Below are 17,392 nucleotides of genomic sequence, written 5' to 3'. Positions count from 1 at the left end.
TTAGGCTTATTTAGGACGTGGATGGGGATTCTTAAAAAGAAAAACAAACCCAAAACCCAAATGACCCGCCAGCGCCTTCTTCATTATTTGCTGACCCCTCCCCAGCCCTGCCGTTGCTGCTGGGCCAGGGAGTGAGGTAGGCCCCTGTCCCTGATCCCAGCTGATTGACACCTCCGCAGGCCCGTGGCTATCTTTAAATGGGATGTGCTTACGGCGCTCATTATGAGTCATCCACTCTCTTAACTCAAAATCTTCACTACGTAGCTAACGTGGGCGGCACAAATTTTTTTTTTTTTAGGAGACTTTTCTTAGGACCCTTTACACCAATAAACATAATCATTAAATCTTTTTGTGGGGGAGCCCATGATAGTGAGATAAATAGAACTTTTTCTAGTGGAGATTCTCTAGTTCAAAAAAAATTAGAATCATTTTTAAAGTAAAAGATACGACTACAATTATTAAAAAATCTGAAAAATCATGTTAATTTTGACTACAATTATTAAAAAAATCTGAGAAATCATGTTAATTTTGACTACAATTATTAAAAAATCTGAGAAATCATGTTAATTTTGACTACAATTATTAAAAAATCTGAAAAATCATGTTAATTTTGACTACAATTATTTAAAAATCTGAAAAATCATGTTAATTTTGACTACAGTTATTAAAAAATCTGAAAAATCATGTTAATTTTGACTACAGTTATTAAAAAATCTGAGAAATCATGTTAATTTTGACTACAATTATTAAAAAATCTGAAAAATCATGTTAATTTTGACTACAATTATTTAAAAATCTGAAAAATCATGTTAATTTTGACTACAATTATTAAAAAATCTGAAAAATCATGTTAATTTTGACTACAATTATTTAAAAATCTGAAAAATGTTAATTTTGACTACAATTGTTTAAAAATCTGAAAAATCATGTTAATTTTGACTACAATTATTTAAAAATCTGAAAAATCATGTTAATTTTGACTACAATTATTAAAAAATCTGAAAAATGATGTTAATTTTGACTACAATTATTAAAAAATCTGAAAAATCATGTTAATTTTGACTACAATTATTTAAAAATCTGAAAAATCATGTTAATTTTGGCTACAATTATTAAAAAATCATGTTAATTTTGACTACGATTATTAAAAAATCTGAAAAATCATGTTAATTTTTTAGAGGTAAAGATTTTATCCCCCAGTAAATTATACATGCCTTGAAAAATTAGATGTATATAAAAATCTTGAGTTGAGAAAGAGATTTGGAAGTAATTTGAAAATAGTTTGGACAGATAGAAATGCTTCTAATAGTTAAGAAGCAAATATCATTAGATGATGATGCATGATGTCTCAAAAAATTAAGTGGAAATCAAATATATTTTGAGTGTTTAAAACACCTAATGCATCTTGTTTGATTTGTAAGCACAACAAATCTTTGTATGAAAATAATGCGTTTATGATCATTTTGCTCAAAACATTCAGTTTAACAAATTCTTTTTTCCTACATTTCACTCAGAAACATAATAAAATACTAGCTATTGGACAAGTCACTGTGCTAGGCATTGAAGTAAAAAAAAAAAGTTCTTGCCCATTTGGAGTTTACAATCTAGTAAGAAATTTGAGACAAACCAAACAAATACATAGGATACAAAATAAGATCTAGGTGCATCAAAAAGACCAATGTTTAAGACATTGTGGTTGGAGAATTCTACCTCTGTTATTTCTTTATGGCTTTGACAAACCAATTTGTCTCTTGGGAGTTTCCATTCCCAGTTTTATTGCTTTACCATCTATCTAATAAAAGTGCTAGGGGAAATTTCAAGGCCTAAGAGAGCACCCTTTTTTTTTTTGAAGGATGGGTATAGAGGGAATGGAGATAGTGATTGTGATTCTTTAGTCCTTTGTGATTCAATGCAAAGGGATTGTCTATGAAGTCAACAGCCTGCCTGAATGCTGCTGCTTTGACAGCATCTGTTTATTAAATTGTTAGTATTTTGAGGTAAATGCAAGCAAGAAAGGATTTTTGAAAGATTTTACTACATGTATGTATATGCATATTCACATATATGTATTATATATATATATGCTTGTGGGTAATATTTTTCATAAAATTACAGAATCTGATTTGAAGGGGAGCAAAAAGACCATCTCATCCAGCCAATACCTGAAGAAGATTTAAATATTATTATCAAGTAGTCATCCAGCCTTTTCTTAAAGGCTGCCATTAGAGGTGTGGGGTAGAGATCATGGAGATCCCTCAGGCATTCCATTCCAGTTTTGGCTAGCTTTTATTGTTAAGAAGATTTTTTCCTTACATTCAGCACAAATTTGCTTCTTTGTGGTGCACATATTGCTCCTAGTTTTGCCTTTGGAAGTCATATAAAACAAGTATAAATTTCACATGAAAGTTGTTCAAGTCCTTGAAGATATGTATTTTTTCTTTCTTTTTTTGTCAAGCTTTTTTTTTTTCTTTTTGTCAAGTTGAACACCTCCAGTTTCTTCATTCCTGACTCTAAGCCCTTCATCATTCTGGTTGTTATTCTGGGAATGTTCTCCAATTTATCAGTATTCTTCCTAAACTGTCCCCAGAAGTGAATACAGTGCTCTTAGAAGTAGTCTCATTAGGGCAGGCTACAGAGGGGACTTTGTTATTCACTTAAGTCATGTCCAACTCGTTGTGACACTATTTGGGGATTTCTTGGGCAAGATATTGAAGTATCTGGCCATTTCCTTCTCCAGTTCATTTTCCACATAAGGAAACTGAAGTAAACAGGATTAAATTACATTTCCGAGATCCCACAGCTAGTAAATTTCTGAGGCCACATTTGAATTTGGGAAGATTAGTCTTCCTAATTCCAAGAGTAGTGCTCTACCCAGAACTGCTCCACCTAGCTGTCACAGTGGGACTATTAACCCCTTATTCTTAGAAGTTATGTCTCAACTTAGCCCAAGACTGCAATAGATTGTGTGGCTACTAAATCACACTGTGACTCATTTTGATCTCGAAGGTTAATCAAGTTGTCAAGCATGTATTAAACATTTGCTATGCTAGTCACTGTCCTGGGCATAAAGTATGGAAATAAATTTAAAAAAAAAAGGAAGCAATCCTTAATCAAAAGAAACTTTCATTTTGGTGAAGGATCAACTAAAATTACCCTTAACGGATCACTAATGTCCATTGCTTGTTTCTTCACCAGGTTCACGCTAACTCACTAACAACTAGGTACTGGATTGTCTCCTCATCTTCCCCTTCATTATTTCACTTGTATGGTGAAGTACTGCTCCTATAGATTTATTTATCTCTTCTCTGCTGGTGATTTCAGATTTACTAATCTAGCCCTTACTTCTTTGCATACCTCCTTTGCTTAAAACTGTTGTTAAAGCTTTAGTTTTATTTTGTATTAGAATTAACTATGGCTTTGACAAATTGTGCGAACTCTTTGGGATTTTGTTTTGTTTTGTTCGAGTTAATAGCAGTTTCATACTTCTGTGGCTCTTTGGTCTTTGGTCAGGGGATTTATTCTTATGCATAATTCTAATTTGTTTTCCAAAATGGTTGTACCAATTCACAGCTCAACCAACAACATATTTTAGTGTTCCTATCATCCCATAAGCTTTCAACATTTGACTATTGCCAATTTTTTTTTTTAATCTTTGCCAATTTGAAGGATGTGAAGTCTCTGGGGTTTTTTCCCCCTCCAATTATTTAATCAGCCTTTCCCCATCTTATATATGGATTGAAAAATTCAATTTCAAAAGTGTAAGAAATATTCTACATTAAAGCTCATTTTATTAGATTCACTCCAAAGTGTCAACCTGTCAAAATCATTTTAGCTCTTGAGTCTGTCGTTCATTGGATTAGTTTATTTCCATCTTTGTGTCATCTATAAATTTGATAGAAGTGAACTCTACCTCTAACCAAATCATTTATAAACATGTTAAACAATAATAAATAATAATCAGTTTATTATAATATTAATGATTAATATTACATTATTTGGGTGGATGGGAAATACATGTATGTACATGTAATATAATCATTAATGTTATATTATATAATATATATTAATTATTAATTACTATGTACCAGGCACTGTGCTAAATGCTGGAGCTAGAAAAAAAGGAAAAAGGGAGTCCTTGCTCTCTTTTCTAATGGGAGAGATTATATGAAACTAATAAGATATATACAGGATACATTCAGGGTCATCTTGGAGAGAAGGCAGTAGTGGGTTTAAAAAATATATATTTTTAAAGCTTTTTATTTTCAAAACACATGCAGATAGTTTTCAACATTCGCCCTTGCAAAACCTTGTGTTCCAAATTTTTTCTCCCTCCCTTTCTGTCCATTCCCTCCTTAGACCATAAGTAATCCAATTTCTGCCAAATGTGCAATTTTTCTATACATATCTCCACATTATCAAGTTGCACAAGAAAAATCAGATCAAAAAGTAAAAAAAAAAAAGTGAGAAAGAAAAAAAACAAGCAAAAAAAACCCAAAAAAGTGAAAAATGCCATGTTGTAGTCCACACTCAGTTCCCATTGTCCTCTCTTTTGAGTGTAGATGGCTCTCTCCATCACAAGACCATTGAAACTAGCCTGAATCACCTTATTGTTGAAAAAAGCCAAGTGCATCATAGTTGATCATCACATAATCTTCTTGTTGCTATATTGTTTCTGCTCCCTTCACTCAGCAAGAAGTTCATGTAAGTCTCTCCAGGCCTCTCTGGAATCATCCTGCTGATTGTTTCTTATAGAACAATAATATTCCATAACATTCATATACTATAATTTATTCAGCCATTCCCCATCTGATGGGAATCCATTAAGCTTCTGGTTCCTTGCCATTACAAAAAGGACCGTTACAAATATTTCTGCACATGTGGGTCCTTTCCCCTTTTTTATGATCTGGAAAGCAATGATGTTAACACAGGGCCAGGAAAAGTTTGTAATAGGTGAAATTGTAAAAGGGATTTGAAAGTGGGGTGCATAAAAAACTGGAAAGGTATTAGGGGTGGATGGGGAAGCAGATTATGATAGGCTTCAAATGCCAAAAGGGCCAAATACAAACCTCCAGGGTAGTTCCACTGGAGAACTCCTTTCAAGGTAACCTCGGAGTATTGATAACCTGAATGTACTACTACTACTAGATTAATCTAACCATACTACTATCTTTCCCTCAGCTCTTGAACTTTTCCATAATAATAGCATGGATGACTGATTCTTCAAACCCTACTAAAATTAACTTGCCAGTATTCCCTAATCTACTTGGTTCTTTCTTTTCCAGATGTTCACCAGCCATCTCTTCCACGAATCAAAAAGCATTATTCAGCACTAGCTTTCATCAGAGGCTTACATTCCACCAGAGGAATGCATTATTTCTTTAATAACTGTAGGATATACAAAACAAATAATGATGTGGGCAGAACATTAAGAATAAGGGAGCCAAGAAAGGGGGATTGAATGAGGTGGCATTTGAGAGGAGACTAGAAAGGAAGTGAAGTCTAAAAGGTGATAGAAGGGACAGGATTCTAAATATGGGAGATTATGTGCAAATGAATAGAGGTATAAATGGGAACAGCAAAAAGGCAGTTTGGTGGGAACATTTTAAATGTGTGACAAGCAATGTGTATCTTCTGCAGAGATAGGCTGTAGCCAGATTGTGAAGAATTTTAGATGCCAACTTGAAGAGTTTGTATTTTATCCTGGAAGAAATAGAAACAATGAAGTTTTTTGATTAGGGGAGTGTCATGGGTAAGTCTGTGCTTTAGGAATATCAGTTTGGTGGCTGTGTGGAAGATTTTGTGTGTGTGTGTGTGTTATAAAAAGTGGGGTGGAGGATAAGGTACCCAGGATGGAAGCATGTGAAAGTCCTGTAGCCAGGTGCTGCCTCAAGCCCTTCTTTAAATAGAAGACCTGGGAGGGGCTGATTTCCACCTTTCTCTTTCTACACTTAGGAGCAAGGGGCTTCAGGTGCAGGGAGTACTGAAGGGATGTTTCAGAGTTGATTCCATCTTTCACAAAGATGAGTTTCTGGAGATGATGAAATCGAGGAGTGCTATCAGGAAGTGAATAGGAATGCATTGAGGATACTTTTAAAGTAAATTTCTTCTGGCATTTCATTTATGTCCACTTATGAATCAATGGAAGTGGGTTGTGGTTACCTGCTCTTAGAAATTATCTTGGATTTGTGTCCTTGGATAGCAACACACCACTAATGTAGTCAATAAAAAAATCCAGCACCCTTTACCTGAGTTACTAGCCACTCCTCATTCTTTTTCCTTTGACATTTCTTGGATAATGTTTCCCGATACTCCTGTGTATTTTTATTATTACTAATATGATAGCTTCATCCTCTTCATAATATCTGGTTTCTTCCCCCCAACGCCCCAGAAGGACTTTTAAATTTGCTTTTTCAAAACTCCAAGTGAACAGTAATTTTCCCCCTTCCCTTTCAATGCTACATTCTTCCACAGGTCATGTCATCTTTTTACTTCTTTACATTGTCTCTATTCTTTTCCTCCCAACTTTTACCCCTTCCCTTCCCTTAACTTAAACCCATTTTCCATATTTTTTTCTTTTAGGAAAATTTCATTGTTTTTGATAACCAGAAATGTGGTTACAGAAATGTGGAGAGATATTTTTTGAGGATATTTACCTTTTCTTCTAGTGTATACTACCTTGAATTAGATGACAAATCATTTAGCAGTGATAAACACACAAAATTTAGTCACTATTTGTCCTGTCCTCCATTCTTAATTGTCGGATTTTCCATCCTTTGTCATCCAAACTGCTTGTCCATATTTACACCTCACTTCTTTAGCACTTTATATCCTAAACAGCCTAATACCCACTTCTACTCTAGTGCATTTTCCTTCTTTGATCTAGTATCAATTTGTTTACTTACTTTTTCATACATAAACCTTGCCTTCAGTTACTACCTTCTTCAATTGTTCCCTATCAGATTGTATCATTCAACTTTTTCTCAAGTTTTCCCAAATGTCTTCTCTTCAAATTTAATGCATGCTTTTCTTCACAAATCCAAAGTTCTCCAAATCACTTTTAGTTTTCTTCTTATTTAACTCAAGTCCTTTTCTTTACTCTTCAGCTATACATTCTTTCCATCTAGAAGCCAGGAGTAGAATTTAATAGAACACAGAACAGAGATGAAGAGACCCATGGCTCCAAAAACCCCATTTAACTGGAAAGTTCAAAAGAAGCTGAAAATAGCTTTTGGTAATTTAACATAGTTACCTATTTAACTTTTTTTTTTTTCCAGTAGGCATTTGACAACATAAATATCCTAGCTTAAAAGATGCTCAAAGGTGATTCTTGCTGGTCAGTGTAAGGGAGCTATCTCCTTTTCTCCTAATACTTCATAAGAATACATTTGAAGAAAATATAAAATTCTTCTTGGGAGTTAATTTTCAAATGAAGGCTTATTATGGATCAGAAGTCTATATTACATAATCAGATTGCGGATGAGGTATCAATAACTAATACTTTAAAAGAGATTTGCTGTAATATGAGGCTACTTGAGGAAAGTTTCCCTCAATGGGAGAGAATATGGTAATATAACTGAAGATACATGAGACTACTCTTGTAGAAAACAGGGTAGAACTTTATGAAACATGGGCAAAAATGTGTACCAAAATACTGGAGAAAAGCCACGGCTCATGATGTCTTGTGAAAAATGCTAAATAAACGTCCAAATTCAGTGGAAAGTGTTCTTACCTGGGAAATAAGCAGTGGGGGCAGAGGTGAGGAGGAGAGAGAGAGAGAGAGAAGGAGAATTCAGCTAAGTGACCACAAATCATTAATTTACTAGTCTCCCACTTACCTATTCTCCTCTCAACAAATAGGTAAAGAATGATTATAATGGTTAAATCAAAATCTCTTACCTAAAGATTTTTGTTTTCTACTTTTTGTATACAGTGCTTTTAAAAAATGAAGTTAGGTATGTTTATGTACAAATATGTATTAATATGTACACACGATGATATAATATGTAACAAACATTGCATTCTTCAATATCACACTGCAATAGGTTGGGACCCCAACCCCCACCCATAAACATAAAAATACAATAATCCCCCAACATGTACATATACATTTTTGTTTTCATCCTGTAGTAGAGAAGAATATTGGATTTATTCAAGAGGACCTGGGCTGAAATTCCAGCTTTTTTACTTGCTACCTCTGTGATCAAGGCAAATCACTTTACCTTCTCTTGCCCTCAGTTTACCCATTTGTAAAACAAGAGATTTGAACTATATAACTTCTAACAACCTTTACCTCTAAAGCAGTGGGGATGGAAAAAGTATAAGGCACTTACTATGTGCTAAGTATTGTTTTTTAAATTGTCTCATTTGATCTTTACAATTATCTTTTGAAATGGGGGCTATCATTCCACATTACAGTTGAGGAAACAGAGTTCAGTGAATTGTTCAGGGTCATATTGCTAGAATCTAAATCTGAATTTGAACTTGGATCTTTCCAACTACAGTTCCAGTACTTAATCCATTTTGCCACCAGCTGCCTATAGCTATGATCCTGATTTCAATGGTGTTGGGAACTTCCAGTCTTGACATTCCTTCTCCCTTGTCCAAGGTCTCATAATCAAGAATGTCTGAGAGAAGGATTTGAACTTAGGTTACTACTTCAAGAATAATGCTTCTCAATCTATTTTCACTGCTTAAATATGGTTCAGGTAATCTCTGATATCTTTGCTGTCTTTATGGGAATTAATACATAGGTTATTTTATTTTTTACTCAATACTTGTTAGTCATGTCCTTGTAGTTTTAATAAACAATTATACTTTCAAAAACACTTTTCTGCCATCTTGGAAAAAAAAAACCCAAATCAAAAATACTTTTTAAAGCTTAGATCAGTAACAGAAAACTCATTTACAAGATTTACAAGAAATTGATCTTAACTCATTGCATTTTCTTGTATTTTTAATTAAAAATACTTAATGAACATCATCTATGGATAAAGCACTGTGAACTACTTAAGTACAAACTGAAGCTGAGCCACTATCAGGAAATGAAAGATGCACTCTCTTCCTCCATCTATCAGTAGTTAGCTGTGTATTAGGGTAAATTAACACTTTGTATTTTTATTGAGTTGTTCCAAAGAAAAACAATAAATTGCACTAATTTCCCTGGGCCTGTTTCAGCATCTGTAAAATTAGTCTCATTAGATGATTTCTAAGGGGTTTATCTCCTTTAAATCTTATGGTCCTGCTACTTCCTGTAAAATAAATCTGAAGATCCAGCCTTATCATTTTAAAAAACCCAAACCCAAACAATTTGGTATTGCTTCATCCTTCAAGCAAAACAAGACATGACAAGGAGAAAAGGTGACAATTTCTGTAATTCGTTTCTTTTGTGGAGCTAAGAGAGGGGGTAAAGACATACAAGAAAATCCAGGTCCCCTAGCACTTAACTGAGCTAACCAATTGCCTGGGGTATCTTTGCTTGAAATGAATTTGGGTAATTGGGGTGCTTTAATAATATATTCAAGAAGATCATTTTTTCCTTCTCATGAGTCTTTTATGTGAATAAGCATTTAAAGAAAATATTTACTATGTGCCAGGCACTATCAGATTTGTAACCTACAAACTGTCTTTTACTCTGTAGAGGAGAGCAGAGTCTCTTTTCCTAGCACTTTGCACACAATATTTAATATGCTTATATAGACCCTTCTGATTCAGATCAGTGTTTTTTTCTTCCTCCTGATTCTGGATGCTCTGCAATCTTAAATCCTTAGATAATTTACTAAAGTAAATGCATTAGTATATTTTTGATGTTGCCATTCTCTAAAACCTGCTTCTCTATATAACACATACTTTGTATATTAATAGTTAGCACTTCAAAATTTTTTTCAAAATACACACATATTTCTTGACTCCATAAGTTAACTAAAGGGATTTTATTGGGGGGAATCATGCAGTGGAAACACATATTTGAAGTTCTGAATGCTTCAAATTTTCTCATCTTCACATTCTTGCAATTATTTGTATTGCCATAATGTCTTCTTTCTCATTTATTATCTTGTATCTATAACTTTCAGATACTAACAATCAATCTTCTTTATTCAACCTCTCAACATATTTAACATTGAGTTATGCTCATGAAAAATGACTAATAGGTATCCCACTTTAAGAAGGAAATAAAAACACCACACCTTTTCCTGTTAAAACACATTATGGGAAATAAAAAATTATTACTTTTTCATTTGAAATACAATTTTGGGATTCTCCTTCAGACATATGCTTTATCTATAATACATAATCAAAGTAAATTTGAATGACCACTTTCTCATTTGAGATCACTAATCTAATATAATGACTTTAAAATATCTCGAGTTTTATGTTTATAAAAAAAAGATCAGAACATTAAGGATACCTATTTGGTTGTAAAGAATTTCACTACAAAACATATTAACTAATATGCCTCATTAGTAAAATCTGATAAGCTATTTTGCACAGAAAAAAATTGAAAATTAATTTAAAAAATAATGGTCTTCTAAGTCACTTTGATTTTATATGGTCCTACCACACCCACCTCAGAGGACTTCAATTTAATATAGCAAAGCCATTGTGAAATATGCCTTTGATCTTGCTATAGAAGCAGCTATAATTACAAATTATCCCTATTTTTTCCACCATGGTGGTTATTTCAGGTAACAAAATTGTAGACTAATCTCCTCTCTGATAGTAGTAACTCAAAGTTTGTTAAAGATTAGAAATTTTAGTGAGACTGAAAACTTAATTCTCACAGGATCATTAGCAACCGGGCTTGAGATGAGCATAAACTTCATGATAAAATAAAATCATTATTTAATAACATTAATAATAAATTTCTCTGGTTGACAGTTATCAAATATTTGTACATAGTTTGAACTTTTATCTTGGAGGCTTTCCATTGATTTAAAAATCTAAGATGTTCTAAGTGAACCATCCCTAAATAGCATGACATAAAATCTACCCAACAAAATTGAAAATGTCTTATTGAATGATTATCTTATAAGATTTAGCCAATAAGCTTCGGTATTTTCCTGGCAGGTTATATAATCAAAATCTGGAAATCTAATTTCACAGATAGGAGTTAATGAGACAGAACCTTGATTTGAGATGACATGCTGTTATCCAACTGGCATACAGTAATTAAAAGTATGTGGAAAAAGGTGGCATATATGTGTGTGTGTGTGTGTGTGTGTGTGTGTGTGTACATATCTATTTGAAAGTTTATTCATTGTATAAATTTTCATTTCTTTTAAAGATTACAAAGCCTGACAACTTGTGCCAGGAATACAAGCAATATCTTTCCAGGATTGTTCATGTATACCATTGAAATAGCTTAGATTACACATTAACAATATGATTGGAAAATTTCCTAGATCAAACTTGGGAATAATTTATTCTTTTAAATTGTTCAGTAATATTTGATCTTTTATGAGTATTTTATAATCAAGGCAGTAGTGCCAAGCATCTGATGCTACTTTAATTGCCTAATAAAAGGTAAAATACACTATTAACTTATGATATAGTACCCTGGACTTCCTGGCATGCCATACTAGAGAAACTAGTATAAAGTATAATCATATAATAGTAGAAAAATATTTATCTTATTTTTCTCTTTTTTAAAAACCATTTAAGTACTTATCTACCCAACTTCTCCTTTCCCAGCAAAAACTGCAAAATAATTACATCCCTCATGTATACACTTCCCTTTTTTGATTAGGATAAAAGCAAAGATAAAACTAATAAATTTACATCACTTTTGAGTGATGTAAACTGAGTAAAACTCATCATCCAATAATTTTTAAACTTACCAAGGAATGACATATCATGAAGCTTATTTTTTTTTCTTCCAAATAAAGAAGCAAAGCTTTAGAAGTACTGTAAACTACATCTATTAAGATAAAACAAAACAAGCTATATTCTTATGTCCTTGCTTTGTATTTAAAATTTTGTTTTAAATACATCAATTGGAAATGCTCAATATGGGTTTTGTTCAATACTATAATGATTCTAATAGAAGTAGAAATCTTCACCCCACTAGATTACAAAACTAAATCTACTTAGTATTATAGCCAGCTTCTCTATTTTCTCTCATACACTTACATAAATAACTGGCAACTTAGCTCTGAAGTTTTGTTTGAGATTCCTCTGTGAATGATACCATTTTTTTTTTCTTGCCCAATTACATCTACTTGCACTCTGCTAGGAGACCTGGTAGTCATCACCAGGACAAAAATCTAAACTGCTGATCACAAACTCCAAGGTTTAGTAGCAGTCATGAGAAAAGAGCCTTAAGAGGTAGGAGGTAGGCGCTCATCCAAATCCTTAGTCTTCTTTTTAAACAAACAAACAATAAAAGACTAGTCAAGACAAAGTAATGCACTTGAGATTGAGATCCCAGGTTTAAGAAAATAAAGTTTCTCAATTCTTTGAGATGCACTGTCACATAGGAACCAAATTAAAAACTACTTTTTTCAAAGCACACTACACAAAATTCCATAGACAGAAATAACACTAAGTTGTTTCTGAGTGCTTTGTTTGTTTAGTATGGCTATGCAGGTCCATCAACTGTAAAAAAGAGTGGTTATGTGTGGATCCACAGAGTACCACAGGTATTAATTACCTCATTTTATTCCTTCATTAAAAAATCTCCACAAATTCTCACTTAAGATTAGCAAAATATAAGCACCCTGGAGATAAAGACGGCTATTCTTATTAATTGCAGTCACAATACTGATTTAATTCATCTGTTAAAACATCTAACCTTACCTGAATTTAAAATTACAAGGATCAAAGCCTAAACGGAACCTTTAGTCAAAAGAAGCTCCATCTAGCACAGTAATAGGACTGAGACTTTCTGGGACAAGCACAAAAATCAATCCTGGAAATAGTCACAATACAATTATATATAAACAGAAAATATCTGGATGTGATGTCTCTAATAAACTAGAAAAAGTAAAAGTGATTTGTAAAAAAAAAAACAAAAAAAAAAAAACAACCAAAACACTTAATTTTAATACAATTGCTTAAAAAAGAAAACAAAATGAATGGTGTATGTGCTCCAAGTACTCTTTAGAATGCAGGGGACATTGTTAAATTAGCAGCATTTTGATTAACCAATGCTTTCTAATAACTAATACTTGCTTCCCATTCATTACTGGCAATGCAAGAAGACAAAAGAGGAAGATTTTTGAAAATAGAATATTACGTAGATTCCAAAAGATAGCTTAATGGTGAGAGAGAGAAGATTAAATGTCCATGTTAATAAAGTGACTAGAGAAATGTGGAAGAACTGAATTCAAAGCAATTAATAAAAATGGTAATGTCAGATGAAAAAAGGAGCCCTGAATTATTTTCATAACCTTTTTTCTTAACCAATGTGATAGTTCTGTGATTATGTGAATTGTTATTTAAAGAGTAAGACAATTTACCTAAATCTAGCAGGTAAGATCACACTTACTTACTGATAATACTAAAATCAGAGTATCCAATAACATAAGAGTGTATAATTTTTATTATAGTTATTTGTGTACATAGTCTTCCTTATCAACTATAAGCTCCCTGAGGGCAGGCACTCTTTTATTAATCTGTGCCTCAGAAGATAATATAGGTTTTCAATAAATATTTGTTGAATGGAAGCTAATTCTAACAAAAATGTAACTCTTAATTTATTTGTCAAGGGGCAATATACAGGGAAGATAGCATGATATGGTAAATATTTAATATAATTGGAAGTCCTATGATTCTAGGGTTTGGAATGAACTCCTAGGAGATCATCTAAATCATCTCTCATTTTACACATAAGGTATACGAGGCCCAGAAGAGTGACATGGTCTCATAAGTGATAAAAGGCAGAGCTTCTGACTTCAAATTCAGGGTTCTTTTCATTATAACACAGTTTCCCTGGATTTGAGTTTTTGTTCAGCTACCAAAGAGTTCTGTGAACTTGACACATTATTTCAAATCATAGAATTTTAGAGCTTAGAGGACTTAATCCTCTTTTTACTGTGAGGGAAACTGAAGTTTTAACTTTTCTGGACCGGTTTTCTCTTCTGTAATATGAAATGGTTGGAATGGAGAATTTCTAATGTGCTTTTTTCTGCTCTAAATGGACAATTTTATGGTTGACAACTGCCTTTTAAATTTTAGTCATCTTAAATTAACTTTAGTTAAAAATATAATCTGCCTGAATTATTTCTTGTCCTGCCCCAAATTATGATCATAATTTAAAAGAAACAATGTTACAGGATGCCAGTGTGAATGAAGTTTTAGTTCAATTAAGATCAAAGAAAACTAATTCTTTCCAGGTAATGGAGAAAATATGAACACTTTCCTAGATAACAACATCATCTATGTTAAGTACTTCGGAAACATCAAAGTTTCTTTCTGGTGCCCCATCTATGCAATATTATTAGGTCTTATTTCATTCGATTTCTGATAACCATTCTGGTTAACAGGGTGCAGATATTTAATTTAGCAACCATCTTAATCCCTCTTATCATTTAAATGATTTCTAATCTCTGAATTGTCACAGAAATGGTTATTTCTCATCCATTCAAAATCATCAAGAATTATACAATTTAAAGAGAACCTAGTCTTGTTTATGTTCTCGGTATTCCTAACCTCAAAACTATAGGACATCAATTAATAGGCTAGCTCACCAATTTAAGGCATGATAACCAATTGCCATAAATTGTTTAGATAAACCAAACCAAAGCCTTCTTGTTTTATACTTTTATACAGAAATAATTAAAGCTTTTGGCAGGAAAAAAAATTTTTGATTTCATATGGCTTAGTGTATTAGATTTAACTAAGCATATTCAGAATGAGGTAAATTAGCTTATTTTTTCCTTGCACAAATATATTTTAAGATCATTGATTAGTTAATAGCAGAAAAGGAACTGAGTTAATTAAGCATTTCCATAGTCTGTAAAAGTGACATTTGCAAAACAAGCAAATAAGACACCGAGTAGTCTGGCAGAAATCTGCTTCAGACACCTCATTTGGGCAATCATGTTTGCATACATTTCAATGGTGAAACAAAATAGTGACACTCACCAAATTTATATCTCTTTGAAGAATGCTAAAACGCTAGGTTAAATATGGTGACCAACTAACTAGTCAGAAGTATCCTGACTCCAGGTATTCAGAAGTACACAAAATCATTCATAAAGATGAACTAATTTATATTTTATCTTTCCAATTCAACACTGGATGGTCAAGAATACTTTCTGCTATAGGATAAGATTTAAGTTCAATTTCAAATGAAGAGCAGTGACTTGTGAATCGATTTCAAACCAGCACCTAATACCATAGCTACAATGGACACGAGTTTTTGACAATCTTTTCTTATCTAATTGTCTCACTAAGTAACTCCCAAATAAAATTTAAAACAAAAATTCAAAACACAAACAACTAATATTAAGCCAATACCACTCAAAATTAAAAAGTGCAAGGGGAAAGATTCCTTACTTAAGAAAAATCAGATCAAAGCAATAGGGTTGCAAAGTGGATAGGCTTGCTTTTTGGCATATTCTTGATACCATGCCACACACGCATATTAATGCACTATTTCACCTTGCCCTAGTACAACAGCTCCCTATATCTGCATGACAGTGCACCTCACTTTAAGAACAAAATCAGTGACATAGAAATGAGGAAGGGTTTGTACAAGATCATAGTATTACATTCAATGGCTGTTGAGCAATCAGGCAATTTTCGAGCTGTCCAACAATACTGATTAATTCAGGTGAACTGCTTAACCAGATTTAATAGTCAAATTGATTCATAATAAGGTCCAAGTTAAACAAGGCATGTATACATTAAAGAAAGCAGTACAGAAATGTACTGTGTATGAATTGTTTACAAAAACATACAAAATGTTGGATGGCACAAAGGATACAGTGCTAATATAAACGGATTGTTTAAGTTAAGTGCTAAACAGAAATTGTCCATCCTTATAAGTAACAAAGAATATTTTTGGGGACAAGAAATATTCCCTATAAAAATAATGCTATATGGTAGAGTACTTTATTATTCAGTGTATGTATGTATATATATATATAATATGTATATATATTTGTGTGTGTGTGTGTGTATATATATATATACACACACACATACACACACACACACACACACGAACATATGTGTGTATGTATATTTGTTTAATGACAGAGGTGGTGTTCATGATTCTTCTGGTTGATTCAGTGAACATATCTTCATTATTCATTCCATTCGAAGCTCCAGGAAAGTCTAACTTGCCAACAATCATTTAAAGCGAGAACAGATGAAAGCAGGAGCAGCAGGAGCAGCAGCATTATGGGTACCAGCTGGGACAGTGTGTGCTTGCAGGTATCTCTCAGGTATGTGCTACCTGTTGCCATGATTTGTGCTATCATCTTATACCATGGTACCAAATAAATGGTTGAGGTCACTTCAGAGGGCTGTTGAGGTAATTTTTTTAATACCTCTCCGCTGAGCAAGTGTAGAACGGCCTACTGGTTCCAAAACTGGTGATTGGTTGCGATTTAAAGCAGAATATGTAGCTGCCATGGCACCCTAAAGATGTAAAAAAAATCAATATAGGAATTGCAGAACAATCAATTATAAAACAAACATGATATAATCAAATCTTTTCACATGTTAAATTTAGTTGAATTACATTAGATATATGACTAAAATAAACCATAAGACTAAAATCTTTTGGCTAAAACAAATACAATGAAGGGTGGGAAATGGAGCACAGATTTTGTCTGGTATTAGGAGTTATCTTGTTGCAGTCATATTGAACAATCCTGATTCTTGTTAAAAATTAAGGGCATGGCTTTTTGTTGTGGCAAGGGAACAGGAAATTGAGTGGATGCCCATCAGCTGGAGAATGGCTGAAGAAATTATGGTATGTAAATGTTAAGGAATATTATTGTTCTGTAAGAAATGAGGAAGAGGCTGATTTCAGAGCGGCCTGGAGAGACTTATATGAACTGATGCTAAGTGAAGTGAGTAAAACCAAGAGAAGATTGTACACAATAACAACAAGAATATGTGATGATCAACTGTGATGGACTTGGTTCTTTTTAACAGAGAGATGATTCAAGGTAATTAATAGACTTGTGAGGGAAAGAGTTACCTGTATCCAGAGACAGAACTATGGAAACTGAATATGGAGTGAAGCATATAGTACTTTTTGTTGTTATTTGTTTGCTTTTTTTTTCTTGATGTTCTTTCCCTTTTGATCTGATTTTTCTTGTGTAGCATGATGAATATGGAAATATGTTTAGAAGAAATGCACAAGTTTAATTTACATTGGATTGCTTGCTGTTTTGGGAATGGGGGAGGGGGAAAGGGAGAGAGGGGAAAAATTTGGAAC

The 17,392-nt window shown here is 33.0% G+C and overlaps 1 protein-coding gene across 6 annotated transcripts in view; it reads right to left on the bottom strand.

The window, feature by feature from the left end:
• Positions 1–7,232: 7,232 nt before the first annotated feature.
• RPS6KA3 (ribosomal protein S6 kinase A3) overlaps positions 7,233–17,392 on the bottom strand; it is a 97,539-nt gene continuing 87,379 nt past the window's right edge. For all 6 annotated transcript variants that reach the window (XM_031959505.1, XM_031959506.1, XM_031959509.1 and 3 more), the window contains one exon: positions 7,233–16,584. In XM_031959505.1, coding sequence (XP_031815365.1) covers positions 16,462–16,584 — 123 coding nt within the window. In that variant the 3' untranslated portion in view covers positions 7,233–16,461. The remainder of the gene's footprint in view (positions 16,585–17,392) is intronic.

The sequence above is a fragment of the Sarcophilus harrisii genome, chromosome 3 (assembly GCF_902635505.1).
Source record: "Sarcophilus harrisii chromosome 3, mSarHar1.11, whole genome shotgun sequence".
In the NCBI taxonomy this organism is placed as follows: domain Eukaryota; kingdom Metazoa; phylum Chordata; class Mammalia; order Dasyuromorphia; family Dasyuridae; genus Sarcophilus; species Sarcophilus harrisii.
Note: the sequence above shows the minus strand (reverse complement) of the source record. Positions and strands in the feature narration are given on the sequence as shown.